The sequence below is a fragment of the Enhydra lutris genome, unplaced genomic scaffold, assembly GCF_002288905.1.
Source record: "Enhydra lutris kenyoni isolate GAN:26980312 unplaced genomic scaffold, ASM228890v2 scaffoldscaffold11, whole genome shotgun sequence".
In the NCBI taxonomy this organism is placed as follows: domain Eukaryota; kingdom Metazoa; phylum Chordata; class Mammalia; order Carnivora; family Mustelidae; genus Enhydra; species Enhydra lutris.
Window position 1 is genome coordinate 28,224,677 of NW_019154095.1, and position 24,922 is coordinate 28,249,598.

Genomic DNA, 24,922 nt, shown 5'->3' on the forward strand with positions numbered 1-24,922 from the left:
GTCTGGTTTTGGTGTCGGGTAATGCTGGCCTCTGAATTTGGAAGCTTTCCTTTCTCTAGTATTTTTTGGAATAGTTTGAGAAGAGGTATTAAGTCTTCTTTAAATGCTGGTAGAATTCACCTGCGAAGCCATCTGGTACTGGCCTTTTGTTTGTTGGGAGTTTTTTTGATTACTGAGTCAATTTCACTGCTAATAAGCAGTCTATTCAAATTTTCTATTTCTTCCTGATTCAGTTTTGGAAGGTTTTATGTTTCTAGGGACTTATTCCTTTCCACTAGATTGTCCAATTTTTTGGCACATAAATTTTTCATAATTTTTTTCTTATAGTTTTTTGTCTGTGGTGTCAGTTGTTATTTCTCCTCTTTCATTTCTGCTTTTGAGTTATCTCACATTTTTTAATGAGTCTCACTAAAGGTTTATTAATTTTCTTGATCTTTTCAAAGAACTACTCCCAGTTTCATTGGTCTGTTCTATTGTGTTTTTAGTCTCTTTCATTTATTTCTGATCTAATCTTTATTATTTTTTTTTCCTTCTGCAGGCTTTGAGCTTTTTCTTTTTTAAGATTTTATTTATTTATTTGACAGAGATCACAAGTAGGTAGAGAGGCAGGCAGAGAGAGAGAGAGGAGGAAGCAGGCTCCCTGAGGAGCAGAGAGCCCAATGCGGGGCTCAATCCCAGGACCCTGGGACATGACCTGAGCTGAAGGCAGAGGCTTTAACCTACTGAGCCACCCTGGCTTTAACCTACTGAGGCACCCTGGCTTTTTTCTTCTTCTAGCTGCTTTAGGTTTTAAGGTTAGGTTGTTTACTTAAGATGTTTTTGTTTTTGCTTCTTGAGGTAAGCCCATATTACTATAAACTTCCCTCTATTTTTTTTCAAAAGATTTTATTTATTTATTTGATAGAGACACAGTGAGAGAAGGGGGAGGGAATGGGAGAGGTAGAAGCTGACTTCCCTCTGAGCAGGGAGCCCCATGTGGGTGTTGATTCCAGGACCCTGGAATCATGACCTGAGCTGAAGGCAGATGCTTAAAGACTGAGCCAACCAGGTGCCCCTAAACTTCCTTGTTATTACTGCTTTTTGCTCTCTTCTCTTGTGGTTTGACAGCTTTCTTTAGTGATATGCTTGTGTTCATTTTTCTTTCTTTTTGTGTATCTATTACAGATTTGTGGTTACTTGTATATAACATCCTATGTATATAGCAGTCTATACAAAGTTGATAGTTTCTTAAGTTTGAATCTGTTTTATTATTATGTTAGTCACCATACAGTATGTCATTAGTTTTTGATGTAGTGATCAAGACTCATTGTTTGTGTATAAAACCCAGTGCTCCATGCAATACATGTCCTCCTTAGTGCCCACCGTTGGGCTCACCCATCTTCCCACCCTGAATCCATTTTAAATTTTTACTCTTTCCCAAAGTTTTATGTATGTGATGTTACACTTTTATTTCCTGACTCCCTTGACTGATTTTTATAGATATAGTTGATTTTACTGTGTTTGTGCTTTAAACTCTGTACTGATTTTATAAGTGATTCATCTATTTTTATTATGTTTGTATTTACTTGTGAAATGTTTTTCTTTCATAATTTTCTTACTCCTGATTAAGGCCTTTTCTTTTAACTCAGAAAATACCTTTTAACGTTTCTTGTGAGTATGGTTTAGTAGTAATGAACTCCTTTATCTTTAGTATGGAAATTTTATCTTCCTTTCTATTCTGATTGATAGCCTTGATGAATAGAGCATTTCTGTTTGCAGATTTTTGTGTTTTTTTGTTTTGTTTTGTTTTTTAGGACTTTATTTATTTGTCAGGGAGAGAGAGAGAGATAGCGCGTGCAAAGCAAGGGGAGCAGAAGGCAAAAGGAGAAGCAGGCTCCTCACTGAGCAAGGAACCCAATGTGGGAGTTGATCCCAGGACCCTGGGATCATGACCTGAGCCGAAGGCAGATGCTTAACAGACTGAGTCACCCAGGCGGCCATGTTTGCAGGTTTTTTCCTTTCAGCACTCTAAGTATATTATGCCACTTTTTTCTGGTTTGCAAAGTTTCTGCATTAAAATCAGCTGATAGCCTTACGGAGTTTCCCTTGTAAGTAACTGTTTCCTCTTGTTGCTTTAAAATTCTCTCTTCATCACTAGTATTTGGCATTTTAATTATTATGTGTCTTGGTGAGGACCTTCTTAGGATTGATTTTATTGGGTGCTCTCTGTGCCCCCAATAAGATCGGGATATCTGTTTCCTTCCTCACATTAGGGAAATTTTCAGCTATTGTTTCTTCAAATAAACTTTCTACCCTCTTTTTTCTACCTTCTGGGATCTCAATAATGTGAATGAGGAGATCACTGAGTTCCCTTAACCTATTCTCACTTCTTATCCTTTTTAATTTCCCCAGTTTTTCTCTGTTGCTTTCCAGTACCCAACCTTCCAGATTACTCATCCGTTCTTCCACTTCTTCTAATCTACTATTTATTACATCTAGTGTTTTTTTAATTTATTAAGTTCTTCATCTGTGATTGGTTCTTTTTTATGTTTCTATCTCTTTGTTGAGAGTCTCACTGAGATTCTCCACTCTTTTCTTAAGTCCAGTAAGTATCTTTATGACCATTACTTTGAATTCTCTATCAGGCATATATCTCCATTTCATTTAGCTCTTTTGCTGTGACTTTTGTCCTGTTTTTTTTGTTTGTTTGTTTTTTCATTTGGGTTGTATACTTTGTCTCTTCATTTTATCTAATTCTGTGTCTGTTTCTCTGTGTTAGGAAAGTCAGCCATGTCTCCTGCTTTTCAAAGTCATGGCCTTATGAAGAAGAGGTCCTATAGTACCCTGCAGTGCAGTGTCCCACTCACTAGAAACTAGTGCTTCATGGGAATCTCTTATGTGTGTTGCACCCACCCCGTTGTGGTGGTTGAGCCACATTCACCTTCAGTCCAGCTGGCTGCAATAGCCATCTTTGCTTGTTATGGGCAGAGTTTGTTTCCTGTATTGTTAAGGGGCCTATACGGGACCACCTTGGGTATGAAGTTGGATGGTGTCAGCAGACAGATCAGATCCTGCCCTCAGTCTCTTTGCTGGAATGCACCTACCTGGAGGGTGTACTCCCTGCATTGTCCCCTGAGAGGCTATCACTGATGTAGGGCCTGAAGTCAGACGAGATGTCTGTCTGCAGTCCACTGCTGGGTCTGCATTGGAGCTGGTGTGTGTGGTTATCTTCTCCTCTCTCCAGGACAAGACTCACTTTGGAACTGTGTTGGCTGCTATGGGGGATGTTTGCAGAAAGAGACATGTCAGCTACTTTGGAGGGACTCCTGCCAAGTGGGATAGTTTGAGTAGGGCAGCGGAAGGAGAACTTTGGGACAGAGTGCACATTGTTAGCAAGTTAGGTGGTGTGTTCATGTTGGTTCCTATAGGTGGGTGCATGTCTAGGCTGGATATAGAGGAGGGAGATGGTACATCAGCTCTTTTGTTCTTAGAGAAGTCCCCTAAAGAACTTTCCCCCTCTAATACACATTCTGAGATTAAATCGCCTTCCCATTTACTCCAGGTATTTTCCCCAACACCTGTTTCTATGCTGTATCTCAGCAAGATTGTTTGTTATACCATCTCTTTAAGGGCAGACACTCAGTTTTCTATTCCCTCCAGCTTTCCCAGAGCCAAACTTGCTTATTTTTAAAGTTCCCAGTGTTAAGCCCCACTGATTGCAAGAACTAACAAAGTTAGTCCTCTCTGGTTTTCAAAGCCAAATGCTACAGGGAGTCATCTTCCCAGTGCAGGTCCCCTGTGTCTGGCAGTGTGGTGTGGACCTTCCTCTCCTTTCTTCATGCCTATGATGTCCCTTCCATTTGTGGTTGATCTCACTGGTTAGTTTTCCCTACTACTTTTCTTTCCCATGTGGTCTCCTTTCTATGATTAACTATGGAGAGTCTGTTCTGCCAGTCTTTGGATTGTTTTTTGGGTTAGTTGCACTGATGTGTCTGTTATCTAGGTGTATCTGTGGGACAAGGTAAGCTTAGGCTCCTCCTACTCTGTCATCTTCCCAGGCTTCCTTGGCAATTGTTATTAATAAAGAAGGTCTTATTTATTGTAGCCTTTCTTTTTTTTTTTTTTTTTAAGATTTTTATTTATTTATTTGACAGACAGAGATCACAAGTAGGCAGAGAGGCAGGCAGAGAGAGAGGAGGAAGCAGGCTCCCCGCTGAGCAGAGAGCCCGATGCGGGGCTCGATCCCAGGACCCTGAGATCATGACCTGAGCCGAAGGCAGAGGCCTAACCCACTGAGCCACCCAGGCGCCCCTATTGTAGCCTTTCTAATGGGTGTGGAGTACCTCAGTTGTGCTTTTAGTTAACACTTCCTTAATGCTGAGCTTTCATTTATGTACTTATTAGCCATTTGTATGTCTTCTTTGGTGAAATGTCTATTCATATTTTCTGCCCATGTTCTGATTGGGTTGTCTTATTATTAATGAGTTTAACAGTTCTTTTTTTTTTTTTTAATTTATTTATCAGAGAGAGAAGGCGCACACACACAAGCAGGCAGAGTGGCAGGCAGAGGCAGAGAGAGAAGCAGGCTCCCCGTCAAGCAAGGAGCCCGATGCGGGACTCCATCCCAGGACCCTGGGATCAAGACCTGAGCTGAAGGCAGCGGCTTAACCGACTGAGCTACCCAGGCGTCCCAGTTCTTTTAAATTCTAGATACAAGTCCTTTATCAGGTATGTGTCTTGAAAATATTTTCTTTCAGTCTATTGTCTTTTCTTTCAGTTCTGTTTAAGCATAAATGTTTAATTCCTAGGACTAGTTTATCAATTAAAAAATTTTATGAACCTTTCTTTTGATATCACCTAAGAAATCGTTGCCTAACCCAAGGTCTCAAAGGGGTTCTATGTTTTTTTTTCTTTTTTTAAGATTTTATTTTTAAGTAATTTCTATATCCAAAATGGTGCTCAAACTCTTGACCTCCCATGCTCTTCTGACTGAGCCAGCCAGGTGCCTCAGGGTTCTGTGTTTTCTAAAGTTTGTAACAGCTCTTATGTTTAGGTCTGATCTGTTTTTAGTGAATTTTTGTTTACAATCTGAGGTATGCATTTAAATTTGTCCTTCTGTAGCATGTGTATATAGAATTGTCCTAACACCATTTGTTGAAGAATCCCTCAATGGATTGCCTTACCACTTTCTCAAAAGATAATTAACTATAAATGTAAGGATTTATTTCTGGACTCTTTATTTTTTTATTTGAGAGAGAGAGAGAGAGAGAGAGAGAGAGAGAACACAAGCAGGGGGAGCAGTAGAGGGAGAGGGAGAAGCAGGCTCCCCGCCAAACAGGGAGACCGATGTGGGACTCGATCCCAGGACCCCGGGATCGTGACCTGAGCTGAAGGCAGATGCTTAACCATCTGAGCCACCCAGGCACCCTCTGGACTCTTAATTTTGTTCATTGATCTGTGTATCCGGGCATACCTATACAACACTGTCTTGAAAATTATAATTTTATAACAAGTTCTGACATTGGAAAGTGAATGTACCCGTTCTTGTTTTTATGAATTATTTTGGCTATTGTAGAGGTTTTGTCCACATATTTAAAATTAATTTTTTCATAACCAGTTTTTCTATATTTTGTTTTATGGAAGTTAAAAGTTCATCTTTGAATTTAACTCTTTAAATTCCAAAAAGAATAGGTACCTCTGAAAATTTTTGCTTTTAATAGTTTCAAGTTTTTATTTAAATTCTAGCTAACATATAGTGTAATATTAGTTTCAGTAGAATGTAGTGATTCATCACCTACATATAGCACCCAGTGATCATCACCACGAGTGCTCTCCTGAATACTCATCACCCATTTACCCTATCCCACCGCTCACCTCCCCACTAGTCCTGTTTGTTCTCTATAGTTAAAGAGTATGTTTATGGTTTGCTCTTTTTTCCCCATGTTCATCTGTTTTCTCTTAAATTACTGAGTGAAATCATGTGGTAGTTGTCTTTCTTGGATTTATTTCACTTAGCATATACTCCATCCATGTCACTGCAAATGGCAAGATTTCATTCTCTTTTATGGCTTTTTTATGGATGCTTAACCAACTTTGCCACCCAAGTACCCCATATACCACTTCTTCTTTACCCATTCATCAGTCAATGGACACGTGGGGTCTTTCCATAATTTGGCTATTGTTGATAATGCTGCTATAAACTTCAGGGTGCATGTATCCCTCTGAGTCACTATTTTTGTATCCTTTGGGTAAATACCTAGTAGACAATTGCTAGGTCATAAGGTAGTTCTAGTTTTAACTTTTTGAGGAAATTCCACATTATTTTCCAGGGTGGCTATACCAGTTTGCATTCTCACCAACAGTGTAAGGTTTCCCTTTCTCCATATCCTTGCCAAAATCTGTTGTTTCCTGTGTTATTTTTAGCCATTCTGACTGGTGTGAGGTGATACCTTATTGTAGTTTTATTTCCCTGATTTTGAGCATCTTTTCATGTGTGTTGGTCATGCGTGTATCTTCTTTGAAAAAATGTCTGTTCATGTCTTCTCCCCATTTCTTAACACTAATTACTTTTTTGAGGGGGTGTTAAGTTCTTTATAAATTTTGGATACTCACCCTTTATCAGATGTATCATTTGCAAGTATCTTTGCCCCTTCCAAAGGCTGCCTTGTAGTTTTGTTGTTTCCTTCTCTGTGTAGCACCTTTTTATTTGGATGAAGTCCCAATAATTCATTTTCACTTTTGTTTCCCTTGCCTCCGGAGATGTACCTGGTAAGTTGCTACAGCGGATGTCAAAGAGGTTGTTGCCTGTGTTCTCTAGGACTTTGATGGTTTCCTGTCTCACATTTAGGTCTTTCATCCATTTTGAATTTATTTTTGTGTATGGTTTAAGAAGGTTCTCCAGTTTCATTCTTTTGCATGTTGATGTCAAGTTTTCCCAACACCATTTCCTGAAAGACTCTTTTTCCCATTGGGTATTCTTTCCTGCTTTGTCAAAGATTAGTTGACCGTAGAATTGTGTGACCATTTCTGGGTTTTCTATTCTGTTTCATTGATCTGTGTGTGTTTGTGCCACTACCATACTGTCTTGATCACTACAACTTTGTAATATAGTCTGGAATTGTGATGCCACCAGCTTTGCTTTTCAACATTCCTTTGGCTATTTAGGGTCTTTCATAGTTCCATACAAATTTTAGAATTGTTTGTTATAGCACTGCGAAAAATGCTGGTGGTATTTTGTTAGGGATTGCTTTAAATGTGTAGAGTGTTTTGGGTAATACAGACATTTAAAAAATATTTTTCCTGACACTTTACTGAATTCATGCATCAGTTCTAGTAATTTTTTGGTCTTTTTATATTTTCTACAGAATATCATGTCCTCTTATTTTTGCTATTTTCTAAATTGCATTGTAGTCAGAGGTGTCCTATTAATTTTCTGAACGTTTCTGAGACTTGCCTTAGGGCCTAGTAATTACCAATTTTTATAAAATGTCTCAAACTTGACAAAAATGTGTGCTCTGTTAGGGCACAGAGATCTATGTCTGTTATATCTTCCTTTCTTCTTCTCTCTCTTCCTTTTTTTGAGAGAGTGCATGAGAATGGGGAGGGCCAGAGGAAGAGGGAGAGCATGGAGTCCAACATGGGGCTCGATCTCATGATTCAGATCATGACCTGAACCAAAATCGAGACTTGGACACTTAACTGACTGAGCCACCCAGGTGCCCTTCTATTATATAAATCTTATTAAAATGTTTTATTAAATACTCTACATCTTTGACTTAATAATGAGTTGAATTCTGCCATTATAATCAAAACTTGTCAACCTGATTTTTCAGGATTTTTAATTTTAACATAGGCTATTTTGGTATGTACATACAAGTTTAGAATTATGAGTTAACTCTATTTGTATTCATGTTCTGTTCTTAAAATTTGTCTCAGTGTCTATTTTAATATTAATATAGCTATTTCAGGTTTCCTTTGATTAGTATCTTCCCGGTCTATTCCATCTTTTTATTTTCAACATGCCTGACTTTTTGCTTTTGGTATGTGCCTTGTAATCAGGATATAGTTGGATTTAAAAAAATTAAAAATGACCCTTTGTCTTTGAACTAGAGAACTGTTGTCCATTCTCATTGAGATATTTAGTCTACCATTTTGTTTTCTTCTATAAAGACTTAAAAAGTCTAATTTTTTCTCGTGTCTTCCACCCTCCAACACTCACCCTTAACACTGACTCTATATCCACCCCCCCTTGGAATTTATATTATATATTAGTAATGGAGCTATTTATTACTTACTATTTCTACTAAACTCTCTTTTGGAGATTAATTCTTATTTCTAGAGCAATGGATAAAGACAAAATGTATTTTGGCTTTTAAAAGATTCTTCCTAGCTATAGAACATTCTACAGTTTTAGCATATACTACATACTTGAATACATTAATACAAACTACCTACTAAAATATTTAGAAATAAAAATGGTTTTTATGCTCTAAACTTTTCCAGCCTACTATTTGAGGTTTTCTTCTGAATATAAGCCTGACACAAAAACACTGCAAATAAATTATCTCAACACAACTGTTTATCACAGGTCAAGATTTATTTTTTAAGAGGCTTTATATCAAGTGTCAAAATAGAACTTTTCATTTAAAGCATACCACAGTAAACCAATTTTTGTTTAAAATGGAAAGTTTATTTGCTCAGTACACCAAAGAGGATGCAAGCACTGTCATGACAAGTACACAGAATATGCAGATCAACAGAAAACAGTAATTTAAATGAAGGGAAACCTTTTTAAATGTTATGACAACATACTCCCAAGAATCTTTTCTTCAGTTAATTTAACTATACATTTTCAATAAAATAAAGGGTAATGGATTAAGTGGAAGTTAGCTTGTGAATTTTTCTTAAAAATAAAACTCCAACTCTACCAATCCATGCCAGTTTAACACTATAACTAAAATTTCCAAGTAAGTGCAAAAGGAGATGAAGGAGTTAGTTACCTTTTTTGCTTGAACAGTCCAGAGGAAAATGGTTACTACAAATACAGCAGGCAAACTGTTAAGACTGACCGATCTAGAACATAGTGTTGTACTAAATTTCAGTCTCAAATTGTGCTAAATGCTCATCATTAATATGGCACATTTTGGTCCATGATATGGTTTAATGCCAAAAGAGATCCCAATTTGTTACAGAAACACATACATTACTGTTGCTTTTTTTTTGTTTTGTTTTTAAATATATATATTTTTAAAAGCCAGGTATACTTCCACATACAAAGGCAGGTTTTTCCCAGGAGGAATTTACAGGAAGTAGTCGGGGGTGCGCCGGGTAACATGAGGCTCTCCACGACGAGGTGCTGGGTCAAACTGAAGGCTATAAATGGAAAAGAAGCAAGGAAGTAGTTAAAGGATTTGAATTTAAAAGCAAATCCAAGAAGAGTAAGACCCTGTAATAGAGTGGTACTGATTTCCCCACTTTTGCTATGTTTAGGACTGGAATAACCCTGGGCAAGTCACTGCAGGTGTGTTCTTCCGTAAAACTATCTCACAGAGCCACAATGAAAACTGAAGCAGATAAAATGTCTGATTCAGTGCCTGGGAGAAAAGATTTGCAGTATAATTATCAGATGAATGAAAGCTGTGAGAATGGACTTTTTTTTTTTTAGTTCTAGATTTTAGAGGAAAAACATTTAGTCTTTCATGATTAAGAATGATGTTATTAGGGACGCATGGGTGGCTTGGTTGGTAAAGTGTCTGCCTTAGGCTCAGATCACGATCCCAGGGGAGCCTGTGTCAGGCTCCCCACTTGGCATGGAATCTTCTTGTTCCTTTTTCTCTGCCCCTCCTGCTTATGGTCTAATAAATAAAACCTTTTAAAAAAAAATGGTGTTAGCTGTGAGGTTTCTGTAGATGACCTTTATCAGGATGAGTATTTTTATTAGGAAAGTGTGCTGGATTTTGACAAATGTTTTTCCTGGCTTAACTGAGATGATCATGTGTTTTTCTGTCCAACAGTTTATTGCTTTGATTTTTCGTATCTTGAACCAACTCTGCCTTTTTGGGATAGATCACAGTTAGTCACTGTGTATAAGTCTGTTTGCATATTACTGGATTCAGTTTTTAATACTCTGCTGCAGATTTTTGCAACTATAAGCATAAAGAGTATTGGTTTGTAATTTTCTTTCTTTCTTTTTTTTTTTAAGATTTTATTTATTTATTTGGCAGAGAGAGAGAGAGAGAGATCACAGGTAGGCAGAGAGGCAGGCAGAGAGAGGGGGAAGCAGGCTCCCGCCGAGCAGAGAGCCCGATGCAGGGCTCGATCCCAGGACCCTGAGATCATGACCTGAGCCGAAGGCAGAGGCTTAACCCACTGAGCCACCCAGGTGCCCCTGGTTTGTAATTTTCTTAAATTATCTTTGATTTTGGTATTGGGGAAATACAGACCTCAAAGAATACATTGGGAAATGATCCCTCCTATTCTATTCTCTCTGTGAAACACTCGTGTTAATTCCTTTTTAAACTTTTAGTCATTCCATCAGTGAAGTCAACCGGGCTTGGGGGCTTTTCTTTGTAGGAAGTTTTAAAATACTAATTCAACTTTTTCGCCTGTTACAAGTCTATTCAGATTTTCTGACTCAATTTTGGCAGTTTGTCTTTCTAGGAATTTGTCCATTTTATCCAAGTCACCTAGTTGGTTGCCAGACAGTTATACATTGTATTCCTTTGTAATTCTTTTTATTTCAGTAAGGTCTGCAGTGACTTTGGTAATGTGAATCTTCACTGATTTTTGTTTGGCTAGTCTAGTTGAGAAGAACCAACTTCTGGTTTTGGTATTTTTTCCATCTATTCCCTCTTTATTTCGTTTGCACTGGGTTTAGGTTGTTGTTCTGTTCCTACGGTCTTTAAAATGTAAAGTTAGGTTACTGACTTGATCTTTCTAAAACCTGATTTTTAATATAGGCACTTACAGTTATATACTTCCCTGCAAACACTGCTTTCATTGTCTCCCCTACGTTCTGGCACTTTGTGTTTTCAATTTCCCTTAAGATTTATTCTTTGATTCAGGTCATTTAGGAGTATGTTAATTTCCACATACTTATACATTTTCCAGTTTCCCTTCTACTTCTGATTTCTATTTTCATTCCATTGTGTTTGGAGAACATATTTTGTAGGACTTCAATATTATTTTTTTTTAAGGAGGAACAGAGGGAAAGAGAGAATCTTAAGCAGGCTCCAGGTCCAGTGTGGAGCCTAACATGGGGCTTGATCTCGTGACCCTGAGATTATGACGTGAGTTAAAATCAAGAGCTGGATACTTAACTGAATGAGCCACCCAGACACCCCTCAATAGTCTTAAGTTTACTGAGGCTTGGTTTATAGCCCAGCATAAAGTCAATCCTAGAGAATGTTCCATGTGCATTTGACAAAACTGTATTCTGCTACTGTTGGGTGTAATGTCCCATAAATGTTAAGTTACAGTACTTCTCATGTCTTCTATTGGAAGTGGCATAATAAAGTCCAACTCTTAAATTGTCTATTTCTCCCTTCAATTCTGTTCATTTTTGCTCCACAGTTAAGTGTGTTGTTTTAACTGGTATATACTCCTAATGCTTTGACTCTTTCATCATTGTGAAATGCCTTTATGTCTAATTTACAATTTTTATTTTGAAATCTGTTTTGTCTAATTATTAGTATAACTAGTTCAAGTCATGTGGTTGCTGTTAGCATGGTATATTTTTCATCTAATTTACTTTCAACCCATTTATTTTTAATCTAAATTATGTTTTCTGTAGATATATAAAGCTGGATCTTAAAGAAAACCAATCTAATATTTTTGCCTTTTTGATTATATTACTTAAAGCACTCACATTTAATATTGACATGACTGGATTTATACCTGCCATTTTTTCTTTTTTTGTCTTGTTTCTTGGTTCCCACTTCAACTGCTTTTTTATTAAAAGCGTATTTTCTAGTGTGCCATTTAAACTCCTTTAATAAGTTCAGTTATTTTCTAAATTATTATTGGTTGCTTGAGAATTTACAATACACAACTTAATTCTACTGCAGGTTTATAAATTCCAGTCAATTTAGAGAAATTTACTTCTACATAGTAAGTTGCTTTCCATTTCTTAATTTTTTTTGCTACTGATGTTAAAATCCCCAAAATACATTGTTATAGTTACTTTTTCATACAATCTCATGCCCTTAAAGAAGCTGAGAAAGAGCAAGTGTGTACAGATTTTGTTACATTAACTTCTCATTTTTATCTTCTTCATATTCTTCCTTTGGATTCAAGTTATTAAACACATGTACACGACAGTAACTGTAAATGACAGTATAACTGCATCTTTTTAACGGATTTAAAAACCAGCTACATATAGGTGCAAAAACAATATGGATGTATTTGTAGTATAGCTGAATTTTTAAGAAATGTAACAGAAAAAAGAGCAAAGAAAAGCTTTCCTGGGATCACAGTCACTACTGGGAGACAAGATGACTGTGCACATATATTAGCTATACCCACACAGGAACAATTAGAGGAGCATCTGGGGCATTCTTGAAAACATTCCTAAGCCACACACAGACTATGCTGGGTCAAATAGTTTACCCCCAAAATTCGTGTCAGTTCAGAATCTCAGAATGTGACACTATTTGGAAATAAAGTCTTTATAGATGTTATTAGTTAAGGTGAGGTCTTACTGGATTAGGTTGAGCCCTAAATTACTCAGGTAGTATCCTTTTCTTTTTCTTCTGAGAGAGAGAGAGAGAGAGAGAGGATGAGCAGGAAGGGGCAGAGGGAGAAGAGGAGAATCTCAAGCAGGATCCATGCTCAACATGTAGCCCAACATGGAGCTCCATCTCATGACCGAGACCATGACCTTAGTCAAAATCAAGTCAGATGCTCAACCAACTGAGCCACACAGGCACCCCATCAATCTGATGGTATCTTTATTAAAGAAGAAACAGACACACAGGGGAGAGTGCCATGTGAAGACAGACTGGGGTGATGACTGCAGGAGCCACCAGAAGCTAGAGGGAGGCAAGAAAAGATTCTCCTCTAGAGCCTTTACAAGAAACATCACCCTGCCAAAACCTTGATTTCAAACTTCTAGCCTCCACAAGTGAGAGTAATTTCCGTTAAGGCACCCACTTTGTGGTACTTTGTTAGAGCAGCCCTAGGAAACTGAAACATAGATTAATCAACAAAAGGGTATATAACCCTCAATGATACCAGGAGTTTAAACACAATCTCCAACCAAATACTGATCAAGTTACTGTGACCCAGGAGCAACTCCTAGGAAGCCAGGCTTAAAATCCCAGCCACACACATCTCTGATGGTTTGGAAAATGACATTATGTGCATCCTTAAGGCTGCACCCTCTAAGGACTAATCAAACAAGGAAAATCCAAGGTATTAGTATGCTTCATTGAATTGTGAGCCAAAATACGTATTCTTTCTACTCTGATAGCAACTTCTAGCCACGTCTGTTCCCAGTGAGTTCACTGGATTAGGGTGAGCCCTAAAATTTCAATGACCAAGGGGGCTGGAGCACAACCTCTGACCAGTAAAAGTGGCTTATGCCCACCCAGAGGGAACCTCTAAATAACTCTGTTGTTTAGTTAACAAAGGTTTAAAGGTTAAACCCAGGAAAAAGTCTGAGCAGGGCCCAGAGTAGAATGACTGTGGAGCCGTTTCTGTACATGGGATCTGGAAAGACGGAGAGGGAACAGGTTATATTGAGCCCGATCCACAGATTCTGGCTATTACTGAGATTTAGTGTATTTTCTAGTCTGTGTTTCTCTATGGGCTGTATGCATTTCAGACAATATTAAAAAACCTACAATAATTATTTAAAATAACCTTCCAGGTAAATAACTTTCTGTTGGGGAAAGGGTTTGCCACGTTCCTCATTCCACTATTCCAGAAGCAGAAATCCTCCAATTTTAGTAATTGCATTTAAAATTTTCTTCCTAAAAGCTATTACATACAACTTAAAAAATTTTCAGTTACTTACAAGGAGTATTTTAAAGTGTCATCTAATTCCATGATAGCAGCCTGGTTCCCACAACGGTAACAGTAATTGGGTGCACTGAAAATGGTAACCACATTCCGATCATGACACCAATTGTATCCCTGCAATGTTTAAAAAAAAAACACAAAACAACATTTCACTATGAAATTGTAATCTTGATATGGGTCAGTTTAGAAAACTAAATTCAAAAATTCCAAATTATTGTTGGTGGAAATGTAGTCTTCTCTGCTCCCTTATATGGTATCCACCCTTAACACTGTGCACCCGCACGGAATACTGCACTGCACTGCTGGGCCAGGGTACTGTGGCGGGAGCTCAGGAACGGCGCTCTTCTACTGACATCTATGCTTCGGCTCTTGGCTCAGGTACGTATTAAAATTTCTCCCACACAGATGGAAGATTTCTTACTTTTCCTTATGAGTTATTGCTTTACATATTTTGAATCTATTACTAGGTAAACACAAACTCGGAATTGTTTCTTCCCTAGCCACCTGGGCCAGCTTCCATCAGTAAAGACCTCTTATTTCTATATGCATTTTTTATCTCAGAAGCTATTCTGATGCACATTATTAGCTGGATTTTGGATAATTATCTAACTGATATACCAATATACCATTTTTCCTCTACTTCTAGTCTATAGTGCCATTATGTTTTATTTTTATTTATTTTTTCATTATGTTTTAGATTCATTCCAAGTAACAGCTGAATTCTGATTATCTAATTCAGAGTCTCAGTATTTTAGGGAAGTAAAAAAATTTTAACCATTCACATTTCTTATGATTACCGATATAATTAGGTTTATCTTTACCATATGAATTTATATTCCTTATTAATAACCATGTTCTCACTCTTCCTGCCTCAACTGGGTGAAGTTTTCTCTAACATCTTGAAGTCACTCCCTGATTTAAAAGAATAAAATTCAGAAGCGCCTGGGTGGCTCAGTCCTTAAGCGTCTTGACTTCAGCTCAGGTCATGATCCCAGGGTCCTGGGACTGAGCTCTGCCACCAGGCTCCCTGCTCTGTGGGAAGTCTGCTTCTCCCTCTCACTCCCCCTGCTTGTGTTTCTTCTCTCACTGTCTCTCTGTCAAATAAACAAATAAAATCTTTTTAAAAATTATTTATTTATTTGATGAGAGAGAGAGAGAAAGACAGATAGACAGTGAGAGAAGGAACATGGCAGGGGGAGAGGGAGAGAAGCAGGCTTCCTGTTGAGCAGGGCGCCTGACATGGGGTTTGATCCCAGGACATGACCTGAGCCACCCAGGCGCCCCAATAAATAAAAAATCTTAAAAAAAGAAAAAGAAACGTGTGGAGGAGGAGAAGCTGGAAGACAGAGACAGAAGAGTAAAATATGAAAATACATTTGAGGAATCAATGTAGAATACAAGGGGATTTTTTGATAGTATTTTTGAAACTTTTGTCTATGTCTAAATTAATTTCCGAAGTGAGTTAGAATTTTGCTCTGGCCAACTAGTACTTTCCCCTATTTGCTAAAACCAACTCAATGTTTTCTCATTTCATTTAGGTAATAGGGAGGAATGTTCCACAAAGCCTTATTACAGAGATATATACTTATTTGAAATAAAGATCATCATCCCCTAGGAAAAAGACATACCTCCATTACAAGTTGGTGAGCTCGAGAAACCAGTGTGAGACCATTGGCATGGTTAAATGTTTCAGAAATGTCCTGTCCAAATGTGTAGCCAGCACCACGTGGTGAGATACCCCATCCGCCACGATCATCTGGATCCGACCACAACAGATCACACATTGGGCCCTGGCCAAGAAAATTAAGTACATGTTATAAATTACTAACAGTCAAGTTTAACTAATTTAGCTTAACCACAATGTGATTATATTTCTTTCTTTTTAAAATTAAAACTAAGTTTACCTCATGTGGAACTTCTTGTAAACGATCCAAAGCTCTTATATGATCCAGTGTATCTATGGATGGAGAGAGGCCACCGTGGAGGCAGAATATCTGTTTGTGAATAAAAAAAAAAAAAAAGCTTTATTAAATGCTGAAAGTTAATGAAGAGTAAATAACTAATAGTTACAAAATATAAATCCTAATAGATTTGCTTTACAAAATAAAGTTTAATAATATTCACTGTTGAGGAGCATCTGGGTGGCTCAGTGGGTTAATAAGCCTCTGCCTTTGGCTCAGGTCATGATCTCAGGGTCCTGGGACTGAGTCCTGCATCGGGCTCTCTGCTCAGTGGGGAGCCTGCTTCCACCTCTCTCTGCCTACTTGTGATCTCTCTCTCTGTGTCAAATAAATAAATAAATTCTTAAAAAAAAAATTCACTGGGGAAAATTTATAAAATACAATGAAAAAGGAAACAAAAATCACGTTATTAGAGAAAGCTAACAATACTTTAAAATACTTTTGTCTTTATAATCCTAATATTTTGTGTAGTGTTTTCCCCCTTCTCTAGTGAATGGGATCTCTATTCTTGTGACTCAGCATTATACTTTTTGCTAACACATAGAATTTTTTTGTTTCTCTAACAGCAAGGATACTACCAATCCTATTACTGGCTCAAACAGTTTTTCAGCTTTCTTAAATATTTCTCTGAGTACATAAATCATGTTGTTAGCAAAAATATTTATTAACTTCTCAATGTTTATACCTTTTAATTCTTTTTAATGCTCAGTGCACTGGCTAGGATTTCTAAAACAAAACTGAAAAATACAATTTTTCTGCTTGTTTTGGATAAAATATCTATTCCCAGACCCATCCTCTAGGGTTCTGATCAGAGAGAATAGTAATACAAAAGTTTCAGAGGGCATTTTTTTCCTGATTTTGATGAGGTTTCTGATGTTTTGCTGATTAAGTACAGTCAGCATAAGTTTCCTTATTCAATTAATGTTATCTTATTTTACTACTTAATTATTTAGTTTTATTTTTTTGGTGCTTGCCACATCTGGGTTAGTGAGATGATACTTTTGAAGCTCTCCATTCCTAAGCTCTAGAACATAAATTATGTTCCTTAAAGGTTTGGTAGAATTTGCCCAGAAAACTATCCAGACCTGATTACTTTTCCAATTTCTTCTAAGTTTGGTAGTCTATTTACATTGGCCTAATTTCTTCAAAAACTATTTTGCTATAGTAAATTTCATCTTTTCAACTGCAATAAAGCTGTGCCCTGTTACTGTGATATGTAAGCAGATCCATATTGATAGTAATGCCTTATTTCTCATTCCTAGTGATTTTTTGGTATCCATTTGTGCTTTTTTAAAGATTTATTTATTTGGGGGAGGGGGGGCAGGGAGACAAAATCCTGAAGCAGAATCCCTGCTGAGCTGGGAGACTGACTTGGGGATTTGATCCCAGGATCCTGAGATCATGATCTGAGCTGAAATCAAGAGATGGATGTTTAAACAACTGAGCCACCCAGGCACCCCTCCACGTCTGCTTTTATCTTTTTTTTTTTTTTTGGGGGGGGTCTTGCGTTTTTAGTTCTTGTCATCCTCCCTCCCACCCCCAGCTCTCTGGGGCGGAGGGGCAATGATATCTCCATTGGACACCCCCATGGCACTGGTATGTGGGTCCCCTTATGCTTTTATCTTTAATCCTTTAAGTTTTTTTTTTACTATGGCTATTTACTTAAGTTTATTTACTTATTACAAACTTTATTTATAATTTATAAATTTATTTATAAATAAACTATTTATTATAAACTTAATACTATTAAGTTTATTTACTATGGCCATTGAGTTAAATATTTCACATTTCCTTTAATTTTTTTTTTTTAACAAAATGAAATGTGAGATTATGTATTTCCTTGCATTTCACCCCTGTTTACATCCAAAACTTTCGGTCTACACTGTACTTCCACTGTCATTTAGAAATAATTTGTGAGGGGCGCCTGGGTGGCTCAGTGGGTTAAAGCCTCTGCCTTCGGCTCAGGTCATGATCCCAGGGTCCTGGGATCGAGCCCCACGTCGGGCTCTCTGCTCAGCAGGGAGCCTGCTTCCCCCCCCCCCCCCCCCCCCCTCCCCTCCCCCCCCTCCTGATCTCTGGCTGTAAAAAAAAAAAAAAAAAATTTAAAAAAAAAAAAAAAAAAAAGAAATAATTTGTGAACTCTTAAAGTCCACATTGTTTTCTTTCATTTTAGCCAAGTCTAGGCAAAATATTGTTCTTTAAAATTAATTATTGCAGGGTCCAATATCATGGCTGGGAAAATGTGGACTGTAAGGCTACAACCAAATTATGAGTGATCTATTATGCCCATGACAATTCTAGGCTTTTATACAGTTTAGGAATTGTAGACTTGCACCACATGTTATTTACTGGTACTGTATGCTTCATAATTAAAGTTAAATCAGTTCACGTTCACAGTGATTATCTCTTAGAAACTCGAATATAGAAACTTGCACAATTTTCTTATACTTTTGAATGTTTTACAGTATGTCCTATAATACTCGTTACAGGTGGAAACAAAGCATGTGCTTCTTATGTAGTACACATTATTATTGCTTGCAATTACCATGAAAATAGGAATAAAAAGTTATTAATGGTAACCAGCAAACAATGTGTTTATGGATGGAGCTAGTTTTAAAAAAACAGCTTTGCCTTACACTAGTATTGTACTTCAGGGTCTTAAGCATTTATTTATGATATTTATAATAGGAAAAGCATATTGGCAAATTCCTTAGCAAAAATATTTACACACACATTTGAGAACAACAGGGAAATCTGCTGGTCACAATGTACATAAAACTTACCCTAATTCTCTATTCTGAAATTTTAATTATAAGGAAAAGAGGTAGAGAAGGCCAAGGGGATGCAGAAATCATATCATGTAAATCTAAACCCTAAATTACTAATAGAAAATCTTTTCTTACTTTTATTTCTGCCCCACCCACCATATAAGCACATACCCACCTGTCCATCTACTAAAGCTGTAAGTGGAAGATAATCAAATAGATCTGTAAAGTATTTCCAAACATTGGCATTTCCATACTTTCGTAGGCATTCATCATAAAAGCCATACACTTGGGTAATTTGTCGGCTTTCGTGGTTTCCTCTCAATATTGTAATGCGTTCTGGATAACGCACCTGCAGGAAAAGCAAAAGAAATTCATGGTATAAAGCATATTTTTACTGGTGTTAAGCACATTAACTTCTGACCCATTTTTTTTTTTAAATGGTTCTTTTGTGTGCTGTTACATTAAATGCTAATTCTTATTCAGAGTTAAACATTTTCTCATTCATTACTGACTCACCTTTGAAATATTTATAGTCCATCATTTTCATTACTATTTATACCACCCTCACTGGAATACTTACTAACTGATATCTATGTTATTGTAACAAAACTGTATCTGATTCTTGGTCATTAATATCCTCTTGATCCCAAAGGTTCACCAGTCTTCTACGTCTTTTCAAAACACTATGTCTTACTGCTGAATGGATACTGATAGCCAAAGATTTGGACCTAAGACAAATTCCCTTATATACTAATTTCTCTCTCCTCTTATTTTCCACAGAAAGACTGTATTTGCTACCAAAAACAGGCCTTTGCCAAATTTGAGCAAGATTTCAAATGTATTTAGAGTCTTCTTTTCGTAACAAAACAGAAAGACATACCTTACAGCATACTATTTGGTCAGGAATATGTCTGGTAAGAATTCTGTAAACCAAATTAACCTAAAAGTTGCAAATGCATACTTCAGTTTATATGTATTAACTATCCATTATGTGCCCCACATTAAGCTCACGTTTAAAGCTAGGTACCAGGTCTACATAAATGTAATACATGACTTCTGTTTAGGTATTCATCTCATCAAGGAGATATGAGACATAAATAATACAAGGTAATAAGCCACTATGTGATATATGTAAGGGGTGGGAAATTAAGTTTCTCAGTAATTCAGAGTAGAAGGAATAACGCTAAAGTGGTTGAAGGCTTCAAGAAAGATGTAGGGTTTAAGTGAGTCTTGGCAGAAGAGGTAAGAAGTCAGAGTAACCTTATGGGGAAATCAGATAAGGAAATAATGAAGACAGGCAGAGCACTGAAACTCTGATCAGAGATACAGAGTTTATGCCACCAAATACTGGCAGGCAAATTCAGGCTACACTACAAAGGGCCAGCCAAGCAGTCTGAGCTACCAGCAACATGGAATCTCTGAAGAGTTTCGGGACAGAAGAGTAGTAAGAAGAAAGTGTTAAATAACAGAGATTTAATCTTGAAGCATACGTAAGGCAGATTTGGAGGGATCAGCAACATTAGCTCCCATACTTTTTACAGTAACTGAAGCTGTGAAGTGATTGCAGACAGAATTGTGTGATAGAGAAAAACAGACACAGGAATAACAGACTTCTCAAGGCAAGAATTAAATTGACTGTATATGAGGGATACCTAAGTAAAAGATGGTTCCAAGACTTCAGCTGTGGATTATCTAAGGGAATGATTTACCAGAAGTACGCAGGTCACATTGAATGTATAATTTTCATTTCTCTCTCTTTTCCAAGATGTAAAACCAACTATTATATTTCAAGGGGCTATAAACTGAATAGATCATAAAATATAACAGATGATATGCAATACTGCCATCCTCGCCTTTTGGAAGTTTAAAGCATGAAAAAAAAAGTAAAATTGAATTTCATTCATCATACCTTTAATGCCACAAGAAGAGTCACAGTCTCCACTGAGTAATAGCCTCTGTCTACATAGTCACCCATGAATAGATAGTTTGTATCTGGTGATTTTCCACCAATTCTAAAGAGTTCCATAAGGTCATGGAATTGACCATGCACATCTCCACACACCGTAACAGGACAACGCACCTCTTGCACATTTGACTCTTTCGTTAAAATTTCCTTAGCCTGTTTAAAAAAAAAAAAAAAAGAAATCATTAAAAGCAACATTTCTTGCACAGTAAAAGAAAATCCTGGGAAAAAAGACATCTGAAATGAGCCTTAGAAAATCATAAAACTAAAACCACAATGAGATATTGATTATTAGGATAGCTAAATTTAAAAGGTAACAAATGTTTCTGAGGATGTGGAGAAATTGGAACTCTCACGCACTGTTGGTGGAAATGCAAAGTGGTACAGCTGCCGTGGAAAAGAGTCTGGCAGTTCCTCAAGACGTTAAACAGAATTACCACATGATCCAGGAATTCTGTTCCTAGATATAGGCTTAAGAGAAATGAAAACTTAAGTTTACACAAGATCATGGCAGCTTTATTCATAATAGCTAAAAAGTGGAAACTACCTAAATGTCCAATAAGTGATGAGGGGATAAATAAAATGTGGTGTTACTTGTTCAACGGAGTATTATTCAGCAATAAAAAGTACTGATACATGCCACAACTCTGGAAACATTGCTAAGTGCAAGAAGGCAGTCACAAATGGCCATTTATATTATGACTCCATTTATGTGAACTGTTCAGAAGAGGCAAATATACAGAGACAGAAAATTGCCTAGGGCTGAGAGGATTGGGGGATAAAAGCTAAGAGGTACAGGGGTTCCTTTAGTGGGAAATGAAAATACTGTGGTGATGGATGTCCATATCTGACTAAACTAAAAGCCAATGAGCTGTACACTCTAAATGAAATGCATTATATTCAGTAGGAGTACATCAAGGGGAATTCTATCTCAAAAAAGCTGTTTTTGGGGGGCACTTGGGTAGTTCAGTCGGTTAAACATCCAATTCTTGATCTCAGCTCAGGTTCTGATTTCAGGATTAGGAGTTCAAACCCTGTGCTGGGCTCCACGTTGGGCATGCAGCCTACTTAAAAACAAAACAAACCTTCCTTCCCCCCGCAAGAAAAAATCTTCTTAAAAAATATCTTAATTTTTTCAGTGTTCCAAGATTCATTGTTTATGTACCACACCAATAAATAATCTTATTTGCATTTTTAAAAAGGTTAATAAAAGTAACAAATCGCTTATTCAAAATTTTGGCAAACAAACACCTTATACCAATTCATAGGCTAACATTCAACTTCCTTATTCCAACCATTTTATGTATCAGTAGAACTAGGAGGCCCTAAAGGACAGGATTTATATATATACAATGGCAAATTAAATATATGAACTAAGTTCAAGTTCATTACACCTCATCTACCCAGCAACTTTGCCTAACAGAAAGAGCCCAGAATCAGAGAAAATTAAAAAAGGCCTCTGAAGTACTAAAACAGATGATGATAAAAGTATATGTACCTCCCCACCAATCTGCCAGAAGAGTCTCTTAGGCCTTCTTCTGGCCCTTTTGTTATGCAAAATTCTTCTTCTTCTTCTTTTTTTTGGGTAAAATTCTAGTAAGAGATTTACAGCTTCCAGGTCTATGGCTGATTTAGGAACAGAAAACCCCAAAAGACAAGTGGTAGGAACTGGGACCAAGAATAAGAAACAACCTGAAACACGGTGATGGTACAGAAAATGATATAGCAACAAAAGTCAAACACTAAGGATGAAACTTAAAGTAGGACCCAGTAGAGGAGAGCTGAAACTGGCAGGAGAGTAGAATTTTAGGGACATTTCTCTGCCCTGCCAGATGTCATCATCTAGGAGCATTTAAAAACATGAATTTTGAGTTTCTATACATAGGTTCCTATTGCTCTGTATCTCTGTCAACAGAGATTCTTGCCAATGGGTATGAAACAGTATCTTTTAATTTGCACCTCTAATAGTATACTTTTTTTTTTAAAGCAGCTTTGTGTGTGTGTGTGTGTGTGTGTGTGTGTGTGTGTGTGAGAGAGAGAGAGAGAGAGAGAGAGAGAGAGAGAGAAAGAGAAGGAGAGAAAGAAAGAGAGAGAGAAATGCCTAACTCACAAAATCAGGCTTTCTATTTGGTTATTTATATTTTCCCTATATAGTTGTATCAGTTTTCCCTCTTTATGGTCTGTGCTGTTTGGCTGGGTCTTGCTTTAGAAATTTTTCTCCTGGGGTGCCTGGGTGGCTCAGTTGGTTAAGTGTTTGTTTCTGGCTCACGGTATGATCTCAGGGTTCTGGGATCGAGCCCTGGGTCACGCTCCCTGCTTAGTGGAGAGTCTGCTTCTCCCACTCCTTCTGTCCTTCCCCCCTGCCCTTGTGTACAGCCTGTTTCTGTCTCAAAGAAATAAAATCTTTAAAAAATTTGTTCTCCACACAGAGGTCAAAAAAGGCATTCTTGCACTTTTATCCCAGTTTTGTTTTTCACACTTAACACGTCTTTAATTCAGCTGGAATTTGTTTTATGACATAATGTAGGGTTTCTTTTTTTAAGATTTTAAGTAATCTACACTCAATGTGGGGCTCAAAATCTACAACTCCAAGACCAAGAGTCCCACACTCTTCTGACTGAGCTGGCAGGCAGGCACCCTGTGATTCATTTTTTACTTGATTTTTCCTAATGGCTAGTCAGCAGGCTCAGCATTATTATTTATACAGTGCCATCCTTTTGTAAAGACCCATGTTCTGTTTCCTGATTTCTTACCTGCACTGAAACAACCCTGCACACCCTCTTAGATTCCCTTAAAATTCTTTTCCTGAAGACGCTGCCTGTCCTTTGAACTGCACTGCGGTCACCGCTGCTAGCGCCCTGCCCGGCTAGAGTCTAAGCTGTGGTGGTGGAGCTGCCTGGGCCTCACTCCGAGCCCTAACTACGCCCCGTTGCTCCTCTCCTTCCAGATGTGGATGGAATGCCACATGGTGGGTTGGGGGATCTGGCTTCTTGAGCTGGGGCTGAAGGAGGGATGCACAATCTGGAGACAGGTGGGAGTCATCTCGTGGAGTGCACCTTGACCCGAAGGGGAGAGAAAACGAAGGCAACAGGGAAATAAACTGCCAACCTGTTTTTTCCTTTCATGAACTTCTCTGAGGTATTTGTCTGCTTTGGCGAAGCCCCACTTCCCAAGGTAACACATCATGTGTCACCCTGCTTCACAGCTTTCTTGCCTGATTTTTTTTCCCCTTCCCCTTATCTATTAGGGCTTGCACAGTCCCTGAATAAAGTGTCAGCATCTTAATCCTTGCCTCAGATTCCCTTCTCACTGGTCTACTGCCCATGCATCAATAAAAGTCTGATTTAATTACGATGAGAAATCATGGTAACAGGGAACTGAAGCTCCCTCCTTTCCTTATTTCTTTTATTCAAAATTATCTATTTTTGATCCCTTCATTAAGCCTGCCATATGAATTTTAAAAAACTATTTTGTCAAGGCCTATTAAAACTTTGTTTAGATTTTTAAAAAAGATTTTATTTATTAATTTGACAGAAAGATCACAAGCAGGCAGAGAGAAAGGGGATGAGCAGACAGCCCAATGCGCGGCTCGATCTCAGGATCTTGAGACCATGACCTGAGCTGAAGGCAGAGGCTTATTAACCCACTGAGCCACCCATTAGATTTTTGACTCAAATTGCATTGAATTTACATATATTTGTAGTCATCTTTAGAATACTGTTTTTTTCCATTGATGAAAACGGTATTGCCCATTATTTAGATTTCCCTTATTATTCAGTTTCATAATTGTCTAATAATATCTACTTGCTGTTGCTGCTGTCAGATATAATCCAAAGTAATTTATATTTGATACTATGCTGGGATTTTAAAAATACCTCCTATGCCAGATTTTTACTTAATACTCTTATAACGTGGAATACTTAAAACTTTAGTTTATAGAGTCTCTTGGATTTTTCATATATACTATAGAATGACACTTTTGTTTTTTCCCTTTATAAATCTTATAGTTACTAATGTCATAAATAGTCTGGTCTGCTATAACAAAAATGCCACAGATTGGGCAGCTTAGGAACAACAGAGATTTATTTCTCACAGTTCTAGAAGTCTAAGATCAAAATTTCCTGAAACTTAGTAAGATCAAACTCCTCTGATCTATAAGTCTCGTAATTTCTTAAGGTGGGGGACATTTTAAGATGATGGGGATTAAGCAGCACATTTGTGAGGAGTACCAG

At 37.5% G+C, this 24,922-nt stretch overlaps 1 protein-coding gene across 1 annotated transcript in view; it reads right to left on the minus strand.

Moving 5' to 3' along the window:
- Positions 1-8,655: 8,655 nt before the first annotated feature.
- Positions 8,656-24,922, minus strand: part of LOC111144543 (protein phosphatase 2 catalytic subunit beta) — a 36,068-nt gene continuing 19,801 nt past the window's right edge. The window contains exons 2-7 of the mRNA XM_022498869.1: positions 20,637-20,846; positions 18,903-19,076; positions 15,903-15,992; positions 15,627-15,788; positions 13,994-14,112; positions 8,656-9,351 (exon numbers count right to left, since the gene is read on the minus strand). Coding sequence (XP_022354577.1) covers positions 9,279-9,351; positions 13,994-14,112; positions 15,627-15,788; positions 15,903-15,992; positions 18,903-19,076; positions 20,637-20,846 — 828 coding nt within the window. The 3' untranslated portion in view covers positions 8,656-9,278. The remainder of the gene's footprint in view (positions 9,352-13,993; positions 14,113-15,626; positions 15,789-15,902; positions 15,993-18,902; positions 19,077-20,636; positions 20,847-24,922) is intronic.